Source organism: Anabrus simplex, chromosome 2 (genome assembly GCF_040414725.1).
Source record: "Anabrus simplex isolate iqAnaSimp1 chromosome 2, ASM4041472v1, whole genome shotgun sequence".
NCBI classification, from domain to species: domain Eukaryota; kingdom Metazoa; phylum Arthropoda; class Insecta; order Orthoptera; family Tettigoniidae; genus Anabrus; species Anabrus simplex.
Genome location: NC_090266.1, coordinates 929,534,516 through 929,562,364, shown reverse-complemented (window position 1 = coordinate 929,562,364; position 27,849 = coordinate 929,534,516). Strand labels below are relative to the sequence as shown.

Below are 27,849 nucleotides of genomic sequence, written 5' to 3'. Positions count from 1 at the left end.
GTCGTGAAGCATTCTGCAGAGTGCTTCACCCTTGCTCATTCAGGTGAGACAGAGAGGATCCCAATAAAAGAGAGGAAATTCCTACAAAATATCCCCGGTGAATGTCAACATTCTAAACGTGAATATCACCCGAGGTTGCTACCGGTTTCTCGGTAATCAGGTACATGTTGGAGACAAATTGGACAGTGATTTATGAGCCCCTTAATACAATTTTAAAATGTTAAAATTATCAATATTTTTAATGGATCAGAATATATTTGATGTGGACAGCTTAGCTGAATAACCCTGTATATTTTACGATTGAATCACCGAGCCAGTTTTTGGTACTGGCACCATCTGTCTGTATAAAATGCACCCATGAAAACAAAAAAATTTTCTTTGCATGAGGCTGGAATAATACAAATGTTTGTGGGGAAAAGATATCCATTTCCTGTTTTTAGCATAGAGAGATTAAGATTTGGTTATCATCACAAGGTGATACTAAACATGATACCTTGGAACTTTCAAAATTATCACATCGCAACAGGTTTTATAGCTGCAGAATTTAGATGATACTGATATTACTGTGATTCTGTATTGTTCATATACGTCAGTCTTGATTACCAGATTCACTACGATACTCGGTACTACATGTAATCAGGGATCGTATTCAGTACAGTAAGTGTACTCCATTCACTTTCAGTTCCCATATAAATGTAGTAATCTCTAAACCTTCAGGCCGAGCATGGGTTGCTTGTTAGGCCAAGGCCCGTTAGGGCTATGTTTTGGTTTGGTTTAGGAATTTTCATAAGATTATAATTGTAGGCCTACGTGCATTTCATTTTCATTATTGTGATAATTAGCCAAGTTGTTGATTGTTTTAATTTGTTCCTGGATATTCAGTTTTCCTGTATTGTACACTTTTATCCAGTGGTCCCTCCACAAATGGAGAATTGAGGTGCCACTGTAGTTGTATATACTGTCTTGGGTGTTTTCTGTCCAGAAACTTTGTGAAGAGATGCTTGCGTTTCCGCATATTCAAAATTGCAGACTTCACTTTAGACACAAGCTGCAAATCTTGCAAGTGCATACTTAACACACTAAATTTAGTTTGTGTGCGCAACACTAGACTATCACACTACCATCAATCAGAGTATATCACAGGACGTAAAACATTTTACCCTATAACATGCTGAATCCGACACTAGCCACAATCATATATTTATTTAAACACTTTGTTCCACCTTGTCAAAACTATTGAGTGTTCTTGTTGTTATTAAAAGCAATACATGTTTCGAGAACTTAAAAACTGGTTTTGAAAAATGGTACATTAATTATATTCTTGAACTATGAAACTTAAATTGTTCTCTTCTTCAGCGGCATAAAATTACCAAACATACTCTTGGACTTGTTACATCATTACAATCCCAAATTCTTAACTTGACACATTAAAATAATTGTTAAACATTTATAACTGTTTGGATGTTTTGGTTAAATGATTTAGAAACCTTAAATTTATCACCTTATAAAATACTAACATCAGTTCAAATCTTAGAATACCTTTAACAGTACAAAACATATAATGAAAAATTTGCTGTATCTGTGCAAGTTTTGTCATTCCGGCTAACAGTTCACCTATTAAGAGAAGGATAGTTGTATCTAGTTTGTGTGTTGTCCATGTCAATAAAGGTCAAGGTCCTGTTATGTTTTTCAAGTATGTGACAAGAAGCTATATCAACCAATGAAAGATCAAGAAGGACCATGATGAAGTAAATAAAGTGGTTGAGACAGTAAAAGCTTTTATTTATTTATTTATTCACAAAGCACAAGATACAGCTACACTGAGCAAATTTCACTTGCACTGCCAACAGACTATTTAACCAACGTAAACTTTCATAATAAAATATAACAAACATAACAAAATATAACAAGATCAGGTACACAGCCTACTAATAACAACTGTCCAAATCGAAAACCATAAGAATGTCCATATTCATAGCCAAGTCGTCGTGGGTCAAGATGGCGGTATAATCCCTTCACATCAACTTATCTTTAAGAGGCTATTTACACACCTCTCGAATACACTTTTATTCGATGCTATATCGAGTTCTTGTCTCCTGTTAATATTGTTAAAGAGTGTCGGGAGGCGGATTAGGAAAGATCGTTGAAGTATTGAGTGCTGAGTGTGGGGAATGTGGAGAAGGTCTTTGGTTCGGGTGGAGCGGGAAGGAACGCGGAGATGCATCAATCTAGAATGTTATAGACAGAGACTATTTTAGCAAATTAATAATGTTAATCTAAGATTTGAATTGATGTTTGTATTTTATAAGATGATACATTTAATGTTTTAAAAGCATTTAACCAAAACACTTCAGCAGTTATTATAGATGTTTAAAATTATCTTAATATGTCAAGTTAAGAATGTGGGATTATGATGATGTAACAAGTCCAAGAATATGTTTGGTAATTTTATGCCATTGATGAGGAGAACAGATTGTTTCATAGTTAAAATGAACATAGTTAAGATAACATTTTTCAAAACCAGTTTTAAGTTCTCGAAACATGTACGGCTTTTACTGACAAACTGGTAATAGTATTGACAAGGTGGAACAAGGTGTTTAAATAAATGAATGTATGATTAATTTTAAGTCGGTACAGATCTAGATAATTGACCATTATAATTAAAATAATTAATACTGCCCACAATGTCATTAAGCTTGATGTCGTGTTGTTCATGTGTCCAAAATAGCTGTAGAGCAGGTTTTTTAATCTGCAGTAGAGAGACCGACAATTATTTCCACAGAAGCTGAAGGCTTTAATTGCTTTAAATATGACAGCAAAAATACATTCTTAACATTTGTGATTTCATCAATACACCACCAATTTCTGTCCTGAAATTTGCTCTTAATTTCTTCCACCCATTCATTCTTAACATTTGTGATTTCATCAATACACCACCAATTTCTATCCTGAAATTTGCTCTTAATTTCTTCCACCCATTCATTCATCATTGCTAGAATACTTTTCTCTTATAACCTTGGTAGAAGAAATACCTCATGAGACACAATATTATTGTTTTGACTTAGTAATTTGCTTGGTAGATATTTGATGACAGGTAACATTACACTTATTATGTGGGCTATGTGTAGTAATCTCACCTATACAAGTTGAAAATGAAAGTTCACAAATTTTATGAAAACTCTTATTCTAAATAAAATATGAATTTATGCAAATTAACTTATGATGAAAAAAATTTATGCAATCTTGTATGAATTTGTACATGAATGATTTCACACATTCATTTTCCAGCTTCAAAATTGGTATGTTTGCTTTTATAACTGTCTTTGATACAAGTTTCCCCAAGATATACACTGGTATTTTCTCTTTCTGCACACTGTTACAAAACAGGTGGTAATTGATGTCTGAATGCCTTAACATATTTCGCAGACATCAAATGTTTTTGGACGGAATCTTTTCTTTCCCACGACATCTGTGCAATAAAACCCTTGCTTTTTGTACTGAAAGTCTCTATCCCTTGCAGATATTTTATGGTAACCATTTGGAGAGTTTCAAATAGATGCAAAGGAATGGCTCTATCCGTGCACATGCTTCCTTCCATGTAGCAAGCGGCAAACAAAAACTGGTTACGATGTCAACATCTCACAGAATCTGGTCTTTCTTCAAACAGTGATTATAAATGTTGAAATTATTGATCTGCAATCTACAAACAATCTGTCATTGAGCATGAACTCAATACTATCAAAAAATTGTTTCATAATGGAAGTTTCATGCATACTTTTTGCTAATTGATTCAAAAATTGCTGTACCAAATGAATAGATATAACACGGGTAATCTTAACTCTTCTGTACATGACCAAAAATATGGCTTCCGATGGAGATACCTAAATAAAATTCAGGAAACTCAAATCGTAAAAAAAAAAAAAAAAAAAAAAAGACCAGTGTTTCACCCCAGTGTTGTACGCCGGTAGCGACACCATTGGAAGCTTTACATGTGATAAGCACAATACAGGATTTTTTGACAATTGAGTTTACTGAATCTGCTGTACATGTTAACAAGACACCCTTTCTTCTCCTTCTTGGCCTATTTTACAGTCAGATGCCCTTCCTGATGATGCCAAACCTATGTGGAGCCATGTGTTCACTATTGCATGTTTCTGTGATGGTTGATAGTGTTGTTTGTAGATGAAGAGAAGTGTATTAAGATGAACACAAACACCCAGTCTCCAAGCCAGAGGAATTGACCATGGGCAGTTGAAATCCTCAACCCGGCAAGGAATATAACCCGGATCCTTCTAAGCTGAAGGTCAGTACATTGACCATTCAGCCAAGGAATTAGACTTAATAGACATCCATTATTTTCCACTAACCCATTGTCAGCTGGTTCAGTATGACATGAAAATCAGTTTTTCTTATGAGAAACCAAATATATTACAGATACTGCTAAGAATGTAACTATTAGCAGCTGATACCTGGAGCCTGCTGAAACATTTTAGGAACAATAGTTTTTAAATGTTGCTTGAGTCCTATGCTATCTTTTAGAAAGAAAAGAAACTTAAATATGTGGGGTATAATTTGACTGCCCGCATGGAGGTTTGAAAGGATACAGTCAGAAACTGCCTTAGATTTTTCTTACTCCAATCACATAAATGTAAAATGCTTATGATCTAGTAAGTACTCTTTTGTTTTGTAAGTTAACAGAATGAACCTCTGTTTGAGTCGATATGCATATTCTGGCATGTTATTTCATATTTATGAATTAGTTTGGTACATCTAGCTTTTGGCACATTGTGCTTCAGAGTGTTTGAATGGAAATCTCCCATTCCAGGGCATGTATGGCATGCATTATATTAGTGGCCATTGTATGTGTCATGCACTGGAGGCTAAAGAAATTAAAGTGAATTATTATTATTATTATTATTATTATTATTATTATTATTATTATTAAAACGTAGACTTTCGCGACCACTAAAAGACATTATAATATATAATTTTGGGGATGTTAGGTCACGTAACGCTTATTATACGCTGTTTCATTTCAAACGTGCAGCCAGGATTGTGTTCAGAGCAGTGACAAAGATGTTAGTGGCAGTTGTCACTCCATAGTAACTAGACTCGAGACAGAAAGATCCTGTTAGAAATATAGTTCAGTCCAGGGCCTCCAGAGTCAAGAAGAAAAATGTTGAAGTTAATTATGGAGGGTCGCCATGATCTACTCAGTATATAGCCATCCCCTTTGTGAAAGTGATTTGGATTTTTAGCAATATCTATCACCTCACAAATGATTCTGGATATAAATTGTTTCTCTTTACAAATGACAGATGTTGCATAAAAACTGATTTGATGGTCATTATTACAGACGAGAATTATAGACACTAAAAACAGTTAAAATAGGCAGGCATATAGGCTCTTAAATTAGTCAAAATAGGCATTTAAATAGGCAGTAACATGTAAAATAGGCAACAAAATAGACATGAAAAATTACTTACTGTATAATTTAATAATACACTCAATTACTATAAAAGGAATTTACTAGCAACGTTTCAATGTTTTCCAGTAACAATCTTGTTCTCCTCTCATGCATAATGTTTTTGTACTGAGAGAAAAATCTCTCAACATTATGAAGTGATTGGACAAAACTTCAATGAAGTCTCTTCATCTGGTTTTATTTTGGTGACAGCGGCTGCCTTCCCAGAGGTTCGGTCCAAACTTCCCCTGACTTCTTCCACAATCCTAAATGACTCCACCAGGGACTCTTCTCCAACTTGGTGTTTGCTCCTGGCAGCTTGTTGAAATTTGAAGATGCTCCGGTTTATGCAGGGACATATTAGCTCCCAACATTGCAGTGCATAGGTCTGAAGAAAATGGTAGTTGGTCGCTGCCCAAAGTGGACTGGTAGGAAGGCTGCGTTGATACAGATTTCTGTACTCGTATCAGATGCATCGCAGTATTTCTAAGTTGATCTATGTGGTATTTTTCTCACATTTGATCTGAAAAGTAATAAAATTGACATAAATTACATTGTCCCTACATCATAAATTTCTACAGTTGGGCTAATTGACAGTGATGATTAGTTATATCATGCATTTGTTTCATAAAAAAGACTATTAGAGATGATGTTTCTAGAAGTACAAAACTTTAAAGTAGGAACAAGGGAATTAGTAGTTTACATGGAAATATGTCCTCAAGGATTTTCAGTTATAATTTGGCAGTATCGTGTGGAGTTCACTGGGTGAAAAATATAATAAAAAAGACGTGAAACGATACTGGAGTAGCGTAGAGGGGAGATCCGTCCTTTATGCTTGCCAAGGACCCACCAAGTTGGCCCTAGCAGTATTCTTACTTATATAGAAGAATGAAAATGGAGGCACTATAAATCTCAGATTTGTGACCCTAGTATTTGTTTCTATTCGTTGGCTTTGGTCAGTCGGGTCAGCTGTCGTGAAGACTATTTTCTGTTGCCTGCAATTGATCCTGTATCATGTGTGCCCACAAGGCCGCCACCCTCTTCGAAAATTAAAAACCGCATAATTTGAAATTGTCGTGACATGCGCACATAATCTTATTTTCGTCACAATTTTGCACTCGAGGGGATGCTAGAGGCTCGTTAACCTGGGAGCTTACGCCCCTCAGACTCTCTTTGCTTTCCCCCTTTCCCCGAAGCACAACAGTTACTAACCGGACCTAACCAACCCAGACCAATGGTTTTTTCGCTGACCTGGTCTTGTAAAGATAGTCTTGGTAACCTTGTAAAATGCTGTGGCATCGTCCTAGCCGGGCTGCTTTGGATCTGCAACCTGTGTTTCGCGAAGGCTTAGCAGAAGGGTAATATAATTCACAATTTTTTAAAAGGAGTTCTAAAAATTGCATTTCAGTTGTAAATCTCTATTTTCACAGGAAATGAATCTCAGTTCAAAATACAGATTTTACTTTCATCCATTCTGTGACAAGAGACCACCGGCTTTCTTACTCCTTGTTCAGTAATTTAAAGATTATTTACATTTGAGCAATATCAATTATTGCAAGTTCATGACTAATACAGCATTCTAACAAAACAAGGCCTATATATGCTACAATGAAATGCGATCATAGTTCTCAATCACAGAAAATGTAAAAGGAGCAAATGGACTTACCTCCTTACAGCAATCTTGACAGACTACCCTTCCATCCGTTGTGAAATTGGGATCCCCTGTGATCCACTGCTTCAGCCAGCAGAACTTCGATGATTTTTCATTGGGCATTGCAGCAAACACACTTCTTCTTCTTCCTCTTCACAATAAATCACAGTACGTTCTGAACATAAAGCGTACGCATATAACAGGAAGGTACAGGACATATGGCTTGTGTAACATACACTAGTTCGACGTTGACTGGTTCTGGCATATGTCTTAGGAGGTTGGAGGGGTTGAAGGCTTCGAGGTCAAATTGTTCCTCGTTTCTCCTGATGGAAATTTCCCTAGAACTATTTCTGATGACTTCTGAGAATTCCCATTTTTATTCATGGGGTAAACAGATATTGAGAAAAGAGAAGATAATTCTGTCGAGTACACTAGCTACAATATAATGCACTGGAAGAAATTTTTAAAAATTTTTTTTTAAATACAGTCGAAAGGCAACAAATAGGCAGTTATTCTTCAGATAGGCACAAACCTCCTCTGCGAACCATGTGACCTTGCCGCGGTGGGGAGGCTTGCGTGTCCCAATGATGCAGATAGCCGACCCGCAGGTGCAACCATATCGGATGGGTATCTGTTGAGAGACCAGACTAACGAATGGTTCATCGAAAGGGGGGTAGCAGCCTTTCGGTTGTTGCAAGGGCGGCAGTCTAGATGATTGACTGATACGGCCTTGTAATAATACTCAACATGGCTTAGCTGTGTTGATACTGCTACACGGCTGAAAGCAACGGGAAACTACAACCGTAACCACCTCCCGAGGACATGCAGCTCTCTCTGTATGAAAGATGTACTGATGATGGCTTCCTTCCGGGTAAAATATTCCGGAGGTAAACTAGTCCCCCATTCGGATCTCCGGGTGGGGACTACACGAGAGGGGGCGATCATCAGGAAGATGGATACTGACATTCTGCGAGTCGGAGCGTGGAATGTTAGGAGTTTGAATCGTTGTGGTAGGTTAGAGAATCTGAAAAGGGAGATGGATAGGCTAAAGTTAGATGTAGTTGGTATAAGTGAAGTACGTTGGCAGGAAGAACAGGATTTTTGGTCAGGCGACTACCGAATTATCAACACGAAATCAAATAGGGGTAATGCAGGAGTTGGTTTAATAATGAATAAGAAAATAGGGCAGCGGATAAGCTACTACGACCAGCATAGTGAAAGAATTATTGTCGCCAAGATAGACACCAAACCAATGCCCACCACAATAGTGCAGGTCTATATGCCTACTAGTTCAGCGGATGATGAAGAAATTGAAAGAATATATGAGGAGATAGAAGATTTAATACAATATGTCAAAGGTGACGAGAATCTAATTGTGATGGGAGACTGGAACGCAGTGGTAGGCCAAGGAAGAGAAGGTAGCACAGTAGGAGAATTTGGATTGGGACAAAGGAACGAAAGAGGAAGTCGGCTGGTTGAATTCTGCACTGACCATAATTTAGTCCTCGCCAATACTTGGTTCAAACACCACAAACGACGGCTGTATACGTGGACGAGACCTGGAGACACTGGAAGGTATCAAATAGACTTCATTATGATTAGGCAGAGATTCAGAAACCAGGTGTTGGATTGCAAAACTTTCCCAGGAGCAGACGTGGACTCTGACCACAACTTGTTGGTCATGAAATGCCATCTGAAGTTGAAGAAATTGAAGAAAGGAAAGAATGCAAAAAGATGGGATCTAGACAAGTTGAAAGAAAAGAGTGTGATGGATCGTTTCAAGGAACATGTTGCACAAGGACTAAATGAAAAGGCTGAAAGAAACACAGTAGAGGAAGAGTGGAGAGTCATGAAAAATGAAGTCAGTAGGGCTGCTGAAGAAATGTTAGGAAGGAAGAAAAGATCAACTAAGAATCAGTGGATAACTCAGGAGATACTAGACCTGATTGATGAACGACGAAAATACAAGAATGCTAGAAATGAAGAGGGCAGAAAAAATACAGGCGATTAAAGAATCAAGTGGATAGAAAGTGCAAGGTAGCTAAGGAAGAATGGCTGAAGGAGAAGTGCAAGGATGTCGAAGGCTGTATGGTCCTGGGAAAGGTAGATGCTGCATACAGGAAAATCAAGGAAACCTTTGGAGAAAGGAAATCTAGGTGCATGAATATTAAGAGCTCAGATGGAAAGCCACTTCTAGGGAAAGAAGACAAAGCAGAAAGATGGCAGGAGCATATCCAACAGTTGTATCAAGGTAACGATGTAGATAATTTCGTTCTGGAACATGAAGAGGCTGTTGATGCTGATGAAATGGGAGACCCAATTTTGAGGTCAGAGTTTGACAGAGCTGTGAGTGACCTAAATAGGAACAAGGCACCTGGAATTGATGATATTCCCTCTGAATTACTGACTGCCTTAGGAGAAACCAGCATGGTAAGGTTATTTCATTTAGTGTGCAAGATGTATGAGACAGGAGAAGTCCCATCCGATTTTCGGCAGAATGTTGTTATACCTATTCCCAAGAAAGCCGGTGCTGACAGGTGTGAAAACTACCGCACTATTAGTTTAGTATCTCATGCCTGCAAAATTTTAACACGTATTATTTACAGAAGAATGGAAAAACAAGTTGAAGCTGAGTTGGGGGAAGATCAATTTGGCTTCAGAAGAAATGTAGGAACACGTGAAGCAATCCTGACTTTACGTCTGATCTTAGAGGATCGAATCAAGAAGGACAAGCCCACGTACATGGCATTCGTAGATCTAGAGAAGGCATTCGATAATGTTGATTGGACCAGGCTATTTATGATTCTGAAGATGATAGGGATCAGATACCGAGAACGAAGAATTATCTACAACCTGTATAAAAATCAGTCTGCAGTGATAAGAATCGAGGGCTTTGAAAAAGAAGCAGCAATCCAGAAAGGAGTGAGGCAAGGCTGCAGTTTGTCCCCTCTCCTTTTCAATGTTTACATAGAACAGGCAGTAAAGGAAATCAAAGAGAAATTTGGAAATGGAATCACAGTCCAAGGAGAGGAAATCAAAACCTTGAGATTTGCCGATGATATTGTTATTTTATCTGAGACTGCAGAAGATCTCGAGAAGTTGCTGAATGGTATGGATGAAGTCTTAGGTAAGGAGTATAAGATGAAAATAAATAGGTCCAAAACAAAAGTAATGGAGTGCAGTCGAACGAAGGCAGGTGATATAGGAAATATTAGATTAGGAAACGAAGTCTTAAAGGAAGTAGATGAATATTGTTACTTGGGTAGTAAAATAACCAACGATGGCAGAAGTAAGGAGGACATAAAATGCAGACTAGCACAAGCAAGGAAGAGCTTTCTTAAGAAAAGAAATTTGCTCACTTCAAACATTGATATCGGAATTAGAAAGATGTTTTTGAAGACTTTTGTGTGGAGCGTGGCATTGTATGGAAGTGAAACATGGACGATAACTAGCTCAGAAAGAAAGAGAATAGAAGCTTTTGAAATGTGGTGTTATAGAAGAATGCTGAAGGTGAGATGGATAGATCGAATCACGAATGAAGAGATACTGAATCGAATTGGTGAGAGGAGATCGATTTGGCTAAATTTAATGATATAGATGTTGATTCCCATAGGGAATCTGAAATATTTGTCCTGAATGAGCAAATTCATAATACCAATATAAATGGTCCGTTATTGGACATTATAAATTTTCCAGCTAGCTCATTCTTGGTTGCCAGCGTTTCGCCCTCATGTGCTAGGGTGGGCTCATCAGTTGGTACCTAGCACACTTACCAATACGCTGGCTAGTGCATACCGTGGAGGCCACTGCGTAGGCTAACTGGAGCCACCGGCAGTGCCAATGCACTAAGAGACTTTGTCTCATCACTAAAAATTGATGCCTGCTTGGCCATCAGATGATATAGATGTTGATTCCCATAGGGAATCTGAAATATTTGTCCTGAATGAGCAAATTCATAATACCAATATAAATGGTCCGTTATTGGACATTATAAATTTTCCAGCTAGCTCATTCTTGGTGGCCTCCACGGTATGCACTAGCCAGCGTATTGGTAAGTGTGCTAGGTACCAACTGATGAGCCCACCCTAGCACATGAGGGCGAAACGCTGGCAACCAAGAATGAGCTAGCTGGAAAATTTATAATGTCCAATAACGGACCATTTATATTGGTATTATGAATTTGCTCATTCAGGACAAATATTTCAGATTCCCTATGGGAATCAACGTCTATATCATCTGATGGCCAAGCAGGCATCAATTTTTAGTGATGAGACAAAGTCTCTTAGTGCATTGGCACTGCCGGTGGCTCCAGTTAGCCTACGCAGTGGCCTCCACGGTATGCACTAGCCAGCGTATTGGTAAGTGTGCTAGGTACCAACTGATGAGCCCACCCTAGCACATGAGGGCGAAACGCTGGCAACCAAGAATGAGCTAGCTGGAAAATTTATAATGTCCAATAACGGACCATTTATATTGGTATTGGCTAAATTTGACGAGAAGAAGAGATAGAATGATAGGACACATCTTAAGACACCCAGGACTTGTTCAGTTGGTTTTTGAAGGAAGTGTAGGTGGCAAGAACGGTAGGGGTAGACCAAGGTATGAATATGACAAACAGATTAGAGCAGATGTAGGATGCAATAGTTACGTAGAAATGAAAAGGTTAGCACAGGATAGGGTGGCATGGAGGGCTGCATCAAACCAGTCTATGGACTGATGACTCAAACAACAACAGGCACAAACCCCTGAAATAGGCATTTGTATACACAAACCAACAAAATATAGCTAAAAAGACCCTAAAACGGATTTATATCTCAAAAGCCTACGTTTCTGAACACGGGAATAAAATAGGCAAATAGGCAAATTCCCATCTCTAGTCATTATGTATGTCATGTTCTGCCACAGCAGACTTCTCTGGCTGGCAAAGACATAAGTGCTTGCGATGTATCTTAACCCTTCATATATGTTTGGCTGGCATAAACCGATCCACAGCAACAAGGAATCATATCCAGCACAGTTTCAGCAGATTGCAAGCAATTGCCTATGGTGATATTAGGCTTAACCTTACCCAGGTGAAAACCCATACGTAGGTTACTTGTCTGTATCCTCGTGCTGGAAACCCGTATATGGGCTTGCACAATACTTCGAAATGTTACTGGCTCTCTGAGTTCAAATAGTTACACAAATAGTCAACAGATGAGGTAAGCTGTACTTCCAAACATTTTAAAGCTGGATGCTGGCATTATGACTGTTAGACACGTTCGTGAGTTACCAGCCAAATTTGTTGATGCGCAATTGCAGAAAATTGTGGTTTACATCTTCTGTTCCCCCCCCCACTTTTTGGCAAAATGGTTAAAAGAAAACCAATCAGAAGTAATAAGATAGACACAGTGGCAGCAAAGTGTCAGAATTGTCATTTGGTGACAGTGAGATTTCTTTCCGGCAGCGGTAGTGAATGCGAGAGCGGCACAAGTGACTGTACGGATGATAGTGCACATGCACCCGGCTTTGCCTGGACAGGCGTGAGTAATTTTGATCCTGGCACATCAACTACGATTCAAATATATAATATTCAGCAAGGGCCTATATTATTATCGTTGATCAAGATACTGATCTACTGGAGCATCTTCATCTTTTCTTTGATGTTATTTTTGAGATAATTACGAATGAAACTTGTATTCAGGGAAACACAAATAAGAAGAAAGCTACAACCCTGACTAAAAGGGCAAGAATTGCATCATGGTCTCCCCCGAGTGTTCCAGACATGAAATCACTTATTGGTGTGATTATTATTATTATTATTATTATTATTATTATTATTATTAATTATTATTATTATTAATTATTATTATTATTATTGTTGTTGTTGTTGTTGTTGTTGTTGTTGTTGTTGTTGTTGTTGTTATTATTATTATTATTATTTATTATTATTATTATTATTATTATTATTATTATTATTATTCTCTAGTCTTGTATTTAGTCAGTAAACCTTGATTACAGTAATAAACTTAAAATAACAATTTCACAAACCACATTATACTGGTAAAATTGTTCAGTGACCCTTGTGCCGTTCTTGCAGTAACAAATCTTCGCAAAATAATAAAACTTCATTCCTGGAGCAGAGCAGTGCTGAAATTCAGTGAAACCCAAAATATATGTTGTTTTTATACATGAATGCATAATTTAGGTTAGTTTTGGCAGTATTTACATTGAATTATTTTTCCCTGAAATTCACCCTGGGCCATAATACTTTGCCACACAAGAAGAGTTAAAAATGGTCATGATGTTGTGCCTTCTGAGAATATTGCCAATCTTATCCGTGACAGATTGTATGCATGGCAAGAGGGTCAGACTTAAAGGAGGAGATCACGTGACAATATGTCTTTTGGTTTAGGATGTAGCTCTTCATCAGTGTGTTTCCTTGACTACCCATTGCTCAGGAATGTTTTGGTTATGAACTCAAATTCACTGTTTAACGTAGCCTCCTCACGAACCTCCCTTACCCGGCCGATAAGGGTGTTATGCACAGCACGCTTTTGGCAAGGATGGTGGTTAGAGGACCCATGAAGATATTTACTAGTATAAGTGGGCTTACGGTAAACCGAATGACCTAAAGTTCCATTTGAGTTCCTAGAAACCTAAGCATCCAAGAACGGCAAATTTAATGTTTGGATGTATGCTGTTCAAGTGATCCAAAAATACGGATAATTCGTGTTCACCATGGGGCCAGGTAACAAATGTGTGATCGACATATCTCAGCCAGATGAAAGGCTTGAGTGTGGCGAGATTGAAGACAGCACTCCTCAAAATCTTTCATATAGAAATTAGTGATGGCTGGTGCCAATAGCAATCTCATGGCAACACCATTCATTTGTTCATATATTGTATCATGAAAACTGAAATGTGGTGGTGAGGACGAGGTGAAACAGATTAACAATGTCACCAGAAAAAAAATATTACTTTATATAAAGACCCTCTTTAAACCTATATCATAAGCAGTTGCTTGCGATCTGTTAAGATCCTATTGGTTTACACTGTGTTGGAATATACAGTATATCGTCCCTGGAAAGGCAAAGTATCATAAGTGACATTTTTGTCAAAATTGAAGTTACGATGTTTATACGTCAATCGGACTGCACTGCACATGCTGGCAAGGTGTTGTAATCGTCAAAAGAATCTAGAGGGTAAAAACAATGTTAAAAAATGAAATTATCGTAACCACCGTCAGTAATGCACGAAACATCAGGTTATTGTAAGCACCAGTCATATTTTAAGCTCCTGAGTTAGAATCTTGTAATTTTGCATACAAATTATCGTAAGCTTCAAGTTTTAATTCTGGAGGGAATGTGAGATGAGTCAGTTTCATTTTTAGTGACTGTTGTTGATCATTGCTGTAGTACATGTTTTATAACTGCCACAAATCAATTTGGCACTTGAAACATCAAGCAAAGCCTGCTATTGCATGTTCATTGATAGCTAGTATACTAGTGGAATGCAAAATAGGGGCGGGAAGGGAAGAAAAAGGGCGTGACATGACAGTTATCTTGTGAATGAATTTATGTGCGAGTTGCTGCAGAAACTGAGTGTACTTCTGATGACTGATGGGTGATGTCCAACAAGGAGATTAGCAGGCAGCACAAGACGAGTATCTAAACCTTACTTATGTCTTCAGACACAGTGATTATTACCACAAACAGATGAGGAGGACTGGTAAAAATATTCCTTTCTAAATATTGCATGTATTGAATATATGTTGTAATTTCATCTAAACAACAGTTTTTATGTATTGAATAAGGTCGATCCAAATTATAATAAAACTTATAAATATTGCACTGCAATCAGTGTAATTTCTACTTTGATTCTCTTATTGTATTGTAAGTCAATTTTCCTATTTTTTATCTACATTTCTTGATATAATTATCTAAGAAAATTATTCTCACGCCTTACATTCCTTCAAACCAATCCCCTCAAAATATCGTAAGCACTGAAAAAGCTATCGTAAAAGGACAACTTTGTTAAACAGTGCACTCGACAATGACCGGCAAACAATCGTAAGCAACATCTTTAAAACAAGTTCCTTTTCACTACAGTTGAATAAATACATGACCTAATATGACAATAAGATGAAAAATTTGTTTCTGGAATAGAATAAAAACCAAAACTGCATAAATTGTAAGTATTCGACTCGTCAATGATTTTTATCATCTCCTGTAAAATTCAAATTTTGTTGCTTTTGATACTTTCCCTTTTTTAGGGACGATATGATTCGCTGTTCCTGTGGATCAGTTTGTTTGCCAAACATGTAGGAAGGTAGCAACAAAGGTTAAGGAACATCACAGCCAGAGAAGTCTGCTGTGGCAGAACATGCCATAAATCTTCTCCTTCTTTTTCTACAGCTTTTTTCACACCTTTGGGTCGCGGGTGCAAAATGAGTCATACATGTGGATTTTGCGCTGTTTTATGGCCAGATGCTCTTTCTGACGCCAACCCTATATGGAGGAACATAATCACTGTTGCATGTTTCTGTGGTATTTGGTAGTGTGGTGTGTTGTCTGAATATGAAGAGGAGAGTGTTGGGACATACACAATCACCCAATCCCCGAGCCTGAAGAATTAGTCAGAAGTGATTAAAATCTCTGACCCGGGACCCTTTGAGCCCAAGGGCGGTGCGCTGACCCTTCATCCAATGATTCGGATAGAACATGCCATACATAATTACCATGAAATCATTTTTGATGCAGTATCTGTAATTTGTAAAGAGAAGCAATTTATACTCGGAATCATTCGCGAAGCGATAGAAATTGGTAAATACCCGAATAATTTTAACGAAGGGGACGGCTATATACTGAGTAGATCATGGCTGATCTCCATAGTTAACTCTTCAACATCTTTCTCCTTGATTCTGGAGGCCCTGGGATAAACTGCATTTCTAACAGGACCTTTTCATCTACTTACTATGGAGTGACAATTGCCACCGTTTATGGCACCTCTCCACCGTCCTCTATCCGACCACCATTGTTCATCCATAACTGTGTTCCAGCCCAGGTTTCTTCTAACTATACTATTATTGATCACTTTCAATCACCTTAGTCTGGGTCTCCCCCTTGCCCTTCCTTCTATCAGGGTTTCTGTCATCCAATTTGGCATCCTTCCCTCTTCCATCCTCTTAACATTTCCAAACCATCTCCATTCTATAGAAAACCTTTTCCACTCTTAATTTCCTTCCTGATATCCTCAATTCTTATTTTGTCCTTTCTTGTCTTTTCTATCATACTTCTTAAAAATTTAATTGCACCGACCTGGATTTTACTCTCTTGTCTATCCGGGAGATAGTAGGTTCGAATCCCACTATCGGCAGCCCTGAAGATGGTTTTCCGTGGTTTCCCATTTTCACACCAGGCATATGCTGGGGCTGTACCTTAATTAAGGCCACGGCCGCTTCCTTCCAACTCCTAGGCCTTTCCTATCCCATCATCGCCATAAGACCTATCTGTGTCGGTGCGACGTAAAGCCCTTAGCAAAAAAAAAAACTCTCTTGTCTTTTTGTCATTGTCTAGGTCTCTGCTGCATATGTCAGTATTAGGCAGTAGTACATCTTATACATCATTTTTCCCTTCATTACTACTTCCACTACACCAGGTTTCTCACACTGATAAAATGCATTTCCCTTTTGAATCCTGTTACTGATCTCCATGTCCAGCCCTACATCCTGCATCAGTTTCATTCCCAAGTACTAGAAGCTCTCCAATATTTCAAGGTTTTGTTCTTTTATTTTTATAATTCCTTTTCCTAGTCTTTTTCCTGTATTCAGCATCATTGTCTTAACTCTTTTCCATGCTTATTCTCATTCTATAATTTTCAGTAATCTCACTCAATATATCGAGTTGCCCTTGTACTTCTTCCCTGTTTGCTCCCGACACCACCACATAACCTGCAAACAGCTTTACCTTCAGCTCCCTGTCCCCATATTTTACCTTTGTCTCCTTCACAATTTCATCCATAACAATTACGAACAACGGTAGTAACAGCACACCACCTTCTCATAGAACAGTTTCATTATAAAACCACTCTGTTCTCTCCACATGTGTCTAGACACTGCTACTACATTTTTTGTATCTTGCTTGCACATACTCTATAATTTGTCTTCCAAATCCTTTCCGTTGCATTACTTTCCATACCTTTGCTCTGGATACACTATCATAAGCCTTTTCTGAATAAAGGAATGTCTTCGCCATATCAGGGGCTACCTGGCCAAGGCATTAAAGGTGTGCTCTGTTCACCTGGAAGGACATGGGTTTGATTCCACATCAGGAAGTTAAAATATTTAAGAAATGGGATTTACACTTCCAGAGATGTTTTTTTTTTGCTAGGGGCTTTACGTCGCACCGACACAGATAGGTCTTATGGCGACGATGGGATAGGAAAGGACAAGGAGTTGGAAGGAAGCGGCCGTGGCCTTAATTAAGGTACAGCCCCAGCATTTGCCTGGTGTGAAAAATGGGAAACCACGGAAAACCATTTTCAGGGCTGCCGATAGTGGGATTCGAACCTACTATCTCCCGGACGCAAGCTCACAGCCGCGCGCCTCTACGCGCATGGCCAACTCGCCCGGTCTTCCAGAGATGCATATGGTCCTGAGGTTCACTCGGTCTCCACCAAAATTGAGTACCAGGTTAATTCTGAGGCAAAGGCAGCCGGGCGTAGAGCTAACCACTCTTCCCCATTAAGTACCGAGGTTACAGATAGTGGAAGCCTTTACCTTCCACCCCTCCAAGGGTCTTCATGGCCTATACGGAGATGACTTCGCTTTTTGCTTCACCCATATCTCTTCCGTATTTGCAATGGTTTTGCATTAACTGCGTCATACTGAAAATGGGGCCTAGCTGTTGATCTTCCATTTCAAAAGCTTCATGTAATTGTCCTTCCATTTTCTCCTCATTCTCTTTCCTTGTACCCTTGTAAATATTTTTGCTACCCGAGATATGGGTGTGATTCCTTAATGATGATGATATATCTTGTCCCCCTTCTTAAACATATGTATTATTACTCCTTTACGCCAGACATTTGGTACGATTTTTCTTTCCAAATAGATCTAAATAGCCTATACAGCCATTGTAGACCTACATATCCTGCTGCTTTTATCCTTTCTACACACTGTTCATCCACTCCTGCTGCTTTTTCCACTTTCATTCATTTGACAGCAGTTTCCACTTCTCCCATTGTGATTTTACTCTTGGATTCTGTCTCCTCACACTATTCCTCTTCTCATCTATGCCGATTCTCACATTCAGGAGTTCAACAAAGTAATCCATCTTTTCCTTATCTCTTCTGGTTGTTTTATTATCTCTTATCCTTTCCCTTTCACCTGCTTTGTGTAGATTCTTTCTTTTCTCTTCCTTCTTAAAAGTCCAAATAGGATCCTTGTACTGCTATACACATCCTCTTCCAACATGCATAAATCCTTCCCAGCTTTTCTTCTTTTCTTCACTTACTACGTTCTTTCACCTTCATTTTTGCTGCCACTACTTTATGGATTCCATCAAAGGCTACCTCTGGCAAGGCTGTCACATCTAACAACTGTATGGTTTGTTCTTTTCTGCCAAGAAGTAATCATTTACTGTCTTTGTTCTTCTGTTTCCCCATCCATATCTTGTAATCTTTCTACTATTCTTCTTCCTGAACTATGTATTTCCCACACCTAGACTATTTCTCACACAAACGTCCACTGACTTCTCTCCGTCTTCATTCCTCTTTCCACACCCAAACGGTCCAGTTACTTCTTCCATTCCTTTTCTGTTGCATCCTACCATTGCATTCAAGTCTCCCATGACAGTCACTTCCACATCCTTTATTTCTCTCCTGTGTCTCCAGGAATTTGTCCATATCATCATCTTTACATCCAGTCTGGGTTGCATACACTTGGATGAAATCCTTTACTCCATTGTCTGTCCTCAACTGTATATTACTTTAGATTATCATCATCTTCATCATCACTACTAAGTGTCACAGTGCATCATTTAATTATTTTTTTTAATGTAGTAATTTGGAGATGGCATTTAAAATTGATGATGCTCGTTCGTGTTATTGAATTGCAGTATTTCCAGACTATATTTTATAGTATTGTAAAGAATTAAAGAATAATTTTGCTTTAATAATTGAAAGAATTTGGTTCAAATTATATTAATGAAAGCCTTATTCTGAGTAAAGAGGATACAGTAATAGGGATATTTTTAAATCCACGGTGTAACCCTTCATGAATTAATGTTATTTGTGTAGCAAGATTACTGTATAGCATCATCTTAATGTGTTCATGTTTACTGAGACCAGACCACTCTAGATGTAATTGTCCTTATTATTTCCCAGGTAGTAAAATGTTTCTCTGTGTCATCCTCACCGACGATAGTGTCCAAATGTAGCAACCTTTTGCCACCTGAATTACATATTCTTCTAATTGTTTTTGAAGGAAATCCTTATGGCATTAAATTCTACTCCATTAGACTTCTATATACATAATAGTTTTCAGCCTAAAAGACTAATGTTTAAGATGTAAAGACATCTTCTGTGAAATATTGACTATTTCTTACTGTATCCTTTTCCTGTGTTGTACAGGTATAAGTGAAGTGGAATTTATTTTTACATTTTATTGACTGTAAATCTTGGTTAGCTCTGTACATGTACACCAAGCACAAAGTTGGTGTCTTGGTACACCTATCAGATATGAAGGATGTAGATCATGTAATACAGTACTTATGAAATCCTTGAATCTTCAGAAATACTGTCCATAATTCACTGCCAATTAATTAATAAATCAATCACCACTGATCTGCATTAATGGCAGTCACCCAGGTGACAGGTTCCCTATCAGTTGTTAACCTAGTCATCTTAAGTAATTTCAAAGAATTTGGAAATTTATCTAACACATTCCGTGGTAAATAATTCCAATCCCTAACTCTTCCTATAAACTAATATTTACCCAAATATGTCCTGTTGAATTCCAACTTTATCTTCATATTGTGATCTTTCCTAGTTTTACGAACACCATTCAAACTTATTCATCCACCAATGTCATTCCATGCCATCTCTCCATTGATATTGTATCACATGCAAAATTATTGGCCACAGTGTTGTGTGTTCAAAACTAGTTTTCCAACATATGGAGATCACTGTCAGTTGGTGGTTGATATATAGAACAGGTGGAGTAGATGATTTGATCTGTAAATCCCATTGTCAAAAATATGTGATCTAGCAAGTTTGAAGAAATGCCAGTACAGGTGTCGCATGTATGTGCTTAGGTATATTATAAATTTAACACTTGAGGTGGTATTTTTTGCACATTTCCTGACTGTTTTGTATAAGTGATGGAAATGGTTTGAAATTCAGGATGCTTTCTGCTTCTCTTGCATCTTACTAGGAACCATGGACTGCTCTCAGTAATTTTGGACTGTTACTATACGACAAAATTCAAGAGAGTTAGTTTCTTAGTCCAGTTAAGTATAATTGAGTTGAAGTAGAAAAGGTTGTATGTGGTCTACATATAGTAAAGAAATGTACTTCTGATGGCTCATTACTGTTCAGTATTATGATAGATGAATGTCAGCAGAGCCAGTATTTGATTCACAGCTTGTAAGAGTTTAACAATTGCTTCTACATGGTGAATTTAATCCGTGAAATCTGTATGTACAGAAATTCACACACGATTCAACATATCTTTATACATACACTATGAGAATAGCAAAGAATTGCTAATTCTCTTTAATGTCTATAGATCCTGTATAGAGGAGTAATCTTGCAATTTGGATGGACATGTTTGCTGTTTGTATAAAAACTATATTGTGTATTTGGACTGTTGATCCTTTTAAAAATAAATTTTCTGTGTAATAATTTAGTATGGGAAAAGGAGAATTTGCTATATTTATAATGACTGTTAATCATACAACTGTTAAGAGAAAATTCTCGTGCCTCGTTTCATCAACCGTAGTGTTCTGTAGTTGCCTCCTGAAACTTGAAGGTGTTCCTTTTAATTTTCTCCTTTGTCTCCTATGCATTGGCATGTTAAATTTAACGGGGTTCACTGTAGCGTAAAAACAATGTTCTTGAATATCATTTGTTGTGTACATTCAGGTTCTCTGTCTCTCACTACACCTAACAACTGCTCCCCCAGTTCGGGTCTTAGCAACCACATCGGAAATTTCGCTGCAGTTGCTGCATCGAGTGTGCAAGCCAATTCCAACTCATCGTGTAAGTATTTAGAATATTGTGGAGTGGAGAGGACAAACATACAGTTCAGTTCAGTCCAGCTCTCTTTTACTGTACTGTATGTCTTAAGTTTTTCTGGATAATTTGAACCCAAGTCAAATATCAGAGACATTGTTTTGTTTTGCCAGACTTCACTGGAAAGAGAAGCTCTCATCATTAGCATTGTATAGTGTTTTGCCATAAATTAATAAATATGCAAACCATTCTCGACTATCTTCCTCTTGAAATGCAAAAGGCAGAAAATTCATTCACCGTAGAGGTAGAAATTGTAGATTATAATCAATTACCTTCTTAATTGTGCTCGCTTACTTTAACATACTCCGAATTGTTAAATTTTTTTGGAAGAAAAGCAAATTCTAATGGCATCGTTACAACTCTCTCCAAAAGGATAAAGGAGAAAAAGAAATTCGGAAGAGCTGCCCTTCAATTTTTGTCATTTCAAATTATTGTTGTGTTTATTATTTTCTAATTGTCTGTTCTTTCTGTATTTTCTGCTTCTCCTGCTGAATGTTGAATACACATTTGCTGTCAGTGCTTTCTCACATCAGCATATAATGTACATTCATGTTAATGTTCATAAAGCTTTATGCTTCTAATCAGAGATTTTATAGAAGTTCATTTTTTCTTTAAAAACTTATTTATGAATAGGTTATTTTATAAATTTAACTTGTTAAATCAAGTGAATCTCAACAATCCTTCACTACATCAAACAACTGTTCTCGTATTGGTCATAGCACCCTAAAATTTACTGCAGTTCCTGCATCAGATGTACAAGCTAATTTCAACTTATTGTGTAAGTGTTCAATAAGTTGTGGAGTGGAGAGGATGTGCACACATTTTAGAAAACCATTAGAAAATCACTTGCCTTCACTTAAAGCAAGAGGTGACCTCATGAATGAATGTTTTCTTACAAAGAAACTGTGCATACTGTACCAGTAAAATATAACCCGGCTTTACTATTTAATTTATAATCGCACGAGTTATGTCTCAGGGCATTTCCAGGTAAATTATAGCTAGGGCTTGGTACAGGAGGAAGGGTCCTATGTACAAGAAAACTTGAAAGTTCTTTAAAAGAACGAAGTTTATTCAAATAAATGCATGTTGAATTGGATATCGCCTTGGTGTAGATTTTCATCGTCCTCAACATCGCCTATTAGGTAACCCGTATTCCCAGGTCACCATGCTGAACCGGACTGGAACTCGTTCCCCAGGCCTCGTTCGTCACCATAGAATGGAGCTGGAACACCCAGGTTGGTCCAACATGGGATCGAGCTCGTACCTCTGAAGTTCTAGACGGTCTGCGACATTCTCAGACGATGCTGCAGGGTAATCACTAGTTTCGTTACTCACACAAGTGTCCACAATTGCACAGTCTCCCGACACACATATTTGACACAGTCTTGTTTAATATTGACGTAATATGACGTCGATCTTCACTAGTCCCTTGTAGATAGAATTTAAATGTTATTTAAAGATGAAGATGTGGATAGCATAGAGTTAAGAAAGGAAATAGATCACAGTTTATGAACATAAACTTTAGAAATAACGAAACTGAAGACTGTTCACACATTATGCACAGTTTCTGGTTGCTTTCCACTGAAATAGTGTCAGACTTGACACTAGAATAAATATACGACTGCTCTAGAGTTTATCCAACGGACACTGCTGTCAGTAAAGCATTAACAAATTATTAATCACTTTGAGAAAGAAATAACACTATCAATTATTATGCACAGTTCAAAATTGGACTCGGTTTGAATTGTGTATCGTTCACTTCAACCCAAAATTTGAAGAAATAATAAAGTTAGCAATTATTATACACAGTTTTAAATTCACTTCACTATAAATTGAGTAACGTTCACTTCTATCCAGAGTTTTTCACTTGTGTCGAAGCACATGAGTATAAATTGGGTAATGGGTAATCACTTGCATTTAGGGTAGTGAAAAGTTTAAACACTTTAATGATCACTTAATAAATGAAAGAAAATAAGCGGAGTTTTAAGATAATTCCACAGTTAATAATATAATGTAGTAGTGTGTCACTTTGAAATTCACAACACTTGTTTATAAAAGACTAAGTTCCACAATTGTAAAGTAGTAAGAAACTAAGTTCCACAATTATAAAGACTTGTCACACGTCAAAGTTCCTATACGCACAATTTCTAAGTCCCAATCAATTGTCAGAACTTAAGTCCACTGTAAGACTTGTCACGTTCGAAGTTCCCATATGCGCAGAAAATCTAAGTTTCAATCAACTTACAGAATCTAAGTCCACTGTAAAGACTTGTAGAATTCAAAGATAAATTGTGACAGCACTTTGTGTCTGCAAACAAAGTAATAGTGTAGCGTGGTGAGTCAGACTGGACTCCCAGCTATGACTGACTGACTTGGTTGCGTTGAGCTTGTCTTATGTACGATTTGTGCTTCTACGTCATCAGATATCATGATTTCTATGAAGTTGAATAACTCGAGAATCCCTCGATGGATTTACTTGGGTAGCACGTGGCGGAACAGGCGGGTAGCCTAACTTGTTCCTGCGTCCACGTCACTCGTACAGCTGTAGCTGCTTCAGGCGGGCTCGCTTCACCAAGCGTAGACAGACCAAGCTCGCAGTAAATGTCTTGTGTGATGATTAAATATTATTTCTTTAAAAAAAATACAGCATGTACAGCGCATAACTGGTACAATAAATACATACATATATACATTTTTATTAGAAATTGTTGTATCTTTCAGTGTTAAGTCTAGAAACTTCTATAAATTTACTAAGTACCTCCTTAACCCCTGCTTCCTCCATTCACCTCACATGACCCTGGTTTATGTATACAGATACTTGAAGCGGTCCGTTCCAAAACACATCTTATCCACCATAAGTGATTTTTCAGGAAAAGTGAAAAACCTGTAATTATTGTAATATAGGTCTCACTTATATTTAAATGTATTACCACGCGTTCAAGTCCAATGTTATAGGGTTGTCTTAGTGAATAATTATAAATATAATTAATAGAACGTCAATAAATTACATTTGTATTTTGGATAAGACAAGTTTTGGAGCATCCAAAAAAATCAAAATATATTACCTCACAAAACTTACCTTGAAAACAAGAAAGATGAAAGAATTGAGAATATGATGTAATGTGATGTACACTAATACACCTTTTTGCTATCAGTATAATGATATTCACTAATAATTTAAACTCAGCAGTGTGATTTATCACATTTACATCCTATCCATAGTATTAGGAGAGAATGCTTCCTTTATAGGCTACAGTGCACTCACAACAGAAGTAACTTGAACAATAAAACATCACTTTGTTGTTAATCTGGTTAATAATGCACTAAACTCTCAAATCTGTTCCCTCCTCTTGAGATCCATCAAAAACAACTTCTGTTTCTTCTACAAGATTGTTTTCATCTACAGAAATTGTGGTGAACAGATTCTTTTAAGAAGAAAGCAACTCATTTGTTTCCCAATCCATTCCAAAATGCTTTTCAAGAAAATTTTTTACGTCCTTTACTTTGGCAGGTTTCAAGTTTACTCCTGGCAATAATTCAGGGAGCATTTCTCGCAGGCGTTTTCCCCTTTTCATTACCGATTCTCCTAAACCAATGTCTAAGTTGTAATGAGGTTCTCCCCTAAAGGTGACATTTCCCGGTGAGTCTTTGCTAGTAACAAATCATTTCACTGAAGAAAATTTAAAATGCTAAGATGCAGGTTTTTTCATCAAATTTTCATATATTCACCAAGCAGTCTCTGCCAGACTTGAAGACTTCAGCATGTTCGCTAAGATGTCTTCATATTCTGCTGGATTACAGATGATAGGGCATTTCCGTATCTCTCTCATCTCGACTTGAGCAAATACCCTGTCAGGGGGCAGAAATGAGTGGCCTGTCATAGGAAAGACCAATTCAACACTTTCTATATTAGGTGGAGCTTTTGTGTGTCAAGAAATATGAGCACATTGCAATCATTGTAGAATTGTGGATCTGTCCTCCGTAGCCATCCGCACAAAGTTGTATAGTTGTGAAGTTTGACAAATCAGTTTGTGATAACCGATGGTAAACTTCAGACGACGTTACATTAGACCCCTTCTTGAATTACACAAACCTACTACACTGGCGTAGCAGGGGGAGAGGTGATACTCCCACGTGGCGCGTCCCATGTGGCGGATAGCGGGGTTCTAACCGGCTTGCCAGCGGACTTGAGGGAAATAAAATACCTCTCGCGGACCAAACACACAACCCCCTGTGGGTGGGGGACACAGACGAAGAATTCACACACGGTATCCCCTGCCTGTCGTAAAAGGCGACTAAAAGAGGTGACGAAGGGGATGATCAAATTAGAACCATGAAACTACTTATGATTAGTACCACCATATGTTTACAGACAAGAAAGATGTTCCACCTGTCAATACTATTTATTATGAGCAGATTCAAATCAGTACCGGTTTTGACTGTTTACAGTCATCATCAGCTGATATATTACAAAATTACAACCATTAGGCATTGGTATGTATCATAAAGATGTTGTTCATTAGATTATCCGGATGTCTAATGGGGTTGTGGATTAGATATATTCGTCATAACTGAAGATCTCATATTTCCCTGGGCCAATACGCCAATCCTGATTACAGTATTAATGACATTACGGAGAAAACCGTTATCATCTTCAATAGAGCTATTCCTGCCTTAAAAAATGATTACCTTAAAATAGTAAATAAACAGAACACAGCACGCCTCAGAAGACCGAATGGCAAGCCCAGCCCCACCCCTACCCCCACAATAGCCACTCCCCTTAACCCTCCATCCATACCCCTCACTACAGCGAACACAAGTCCCAGACGTACACGCAGCAGTGCGCAACAAGCTCTTAAACATAACGCCGCTCGACCACAACAACAACAAAGCAGCAGCAGCAGTAAGTACCTTTTCACTTCCATTGGCGTATTGGTCCAGGGAAATATAGAGATCTTCAGTTATGACCAATATATCTAATCCACAACCCCATTAGACATCCGGATGCTCTAATGAACATCATCATCTTTGTGACACATACCAATGCCTAATGGTTGTAATATTGTAATGTATCAGCTGATGATGACTGTAAACAGTCGAAACCGGTACTGATGTGAATCTGCTCCTGCTCATAATAAGTAGTATTGATAGGTGGAACACCTTTCTTGTCTATATACATGGATCCAATCAATACGGAAATAAAACTTATAAATAATGATTAGTACCACCACGCGGGGAACACCGTGGTCGCCTTTACTTGTGCGTAGTACAACTATGTTGGGTACCAAATAGGTTTGTGATTAGTAACAAACAAGAGTGCGACGGCTTTTACAATACCTGTGTTTAGTAGCACTCTATGAGCGACGCCATGGGATGACGGAAGCCATAGTTCTGGCTTGCCTACGATTGGTACCCACTTTATGAGGAACACCACGGGATAGTACGAGTCCCTGTGGTTAGTACACTTATGTGATGAACACCATAGTTTTGCGTTGCCTGTAAATGGCGCCACAATGTGCGAAACACCGAAAGTCTGTAATATATGTGCGAATTTCATTACCTGTGAGTAGTACCATAATGTGTGGAATACCGCGAGTCTACGCTACTCTTGATTAGTACCGCAACATGACAAATACCATGGTTCTACTTTTCTAGTGATAAGTACCATTGTGAGGGGCCGCCGACTTGGATTTTGGACCCCTTTCGACTACAAGTATCATCGATTCAGTATTGTGCTATAGAAGCAGTTCCTTGGTCAGCAATACTTTTCTTCTACGCCCGCTTCTGTGCATGTGAGGCACTGTGGGTCTGTTCCAGTGATCGTTTTAAATTCATATCCATCCATTCATTCTTCGTCCTCACGTTTTGAATTGGGACCAGTGATGATTTTTGGGCTTTGAATTTGCCATTTCATTTCGTCTCATTTTGTACCATTAGGGGCCGATGACCTCGATGATAGGCCCCTTTAAACAAGCATCATCATCATCATCCTTCTTGAATACATGCTCCATCTATGTGAATGTAAAAACATTCTCTTTTGTCATCCTGGCATGTGAGGTACCCCGCACAGTGGTAAAATTATAGGTGTACAATTGGCGACTGTAATGGGAAATTCGATCTGGAACTTTTAGATTCACAAGATTCTTTGGCAGCCAAATGAAAATATTGCCATGCTCTCTCTTTCTTCTTGGAGCTTTTTGAAAAAAGCTGCAGGCTTTAGTTTGTGTACTCTTAAGTTCCAAGATGAAATCATTCCTCAGTGATACGTTCGAATTTTCAAGTTTAATTTTCTCCTTGAGCATTATGCACTTTTAGCACGTATCAGTAACTGGTGTTCCGAATCCTATGTTGTAGCCACGCGTAAAAATCTCACGGAAGAACCACCGCTTCACCGTGAGTTCTTCAGGCAATTTGTTGTTATACATTTTGTAAAGCTTAGCGATGCTTAAATTTCGTGGTAGAT

General features: G+C 38.0%; 1 protein-coding gene across 2 annotated transcripts in view; it reads left to right on the top strand.

Moving 5' to 3' along the window:
- The window catches only part of Not3 (CCR4-associated factor Not3), a 398,149-nt gene that overhangs the window by 199,902 nt on the left and 170,398 nt on the right, over positions 1–27,849 (top strand). For both annotated transcript variants that reach the window (XM_067141698.2, XM_067141697.2), the window contains exon 8: positions 21,237–21,353. In XM_067141698.2, the coding sequence (XP_066997799.1) occupies positions 21,237–21,353 (117 nt within the window). The remainder of the gene's footprint in view (positions 1–21,236; positions 21,354–27,849) is intronic.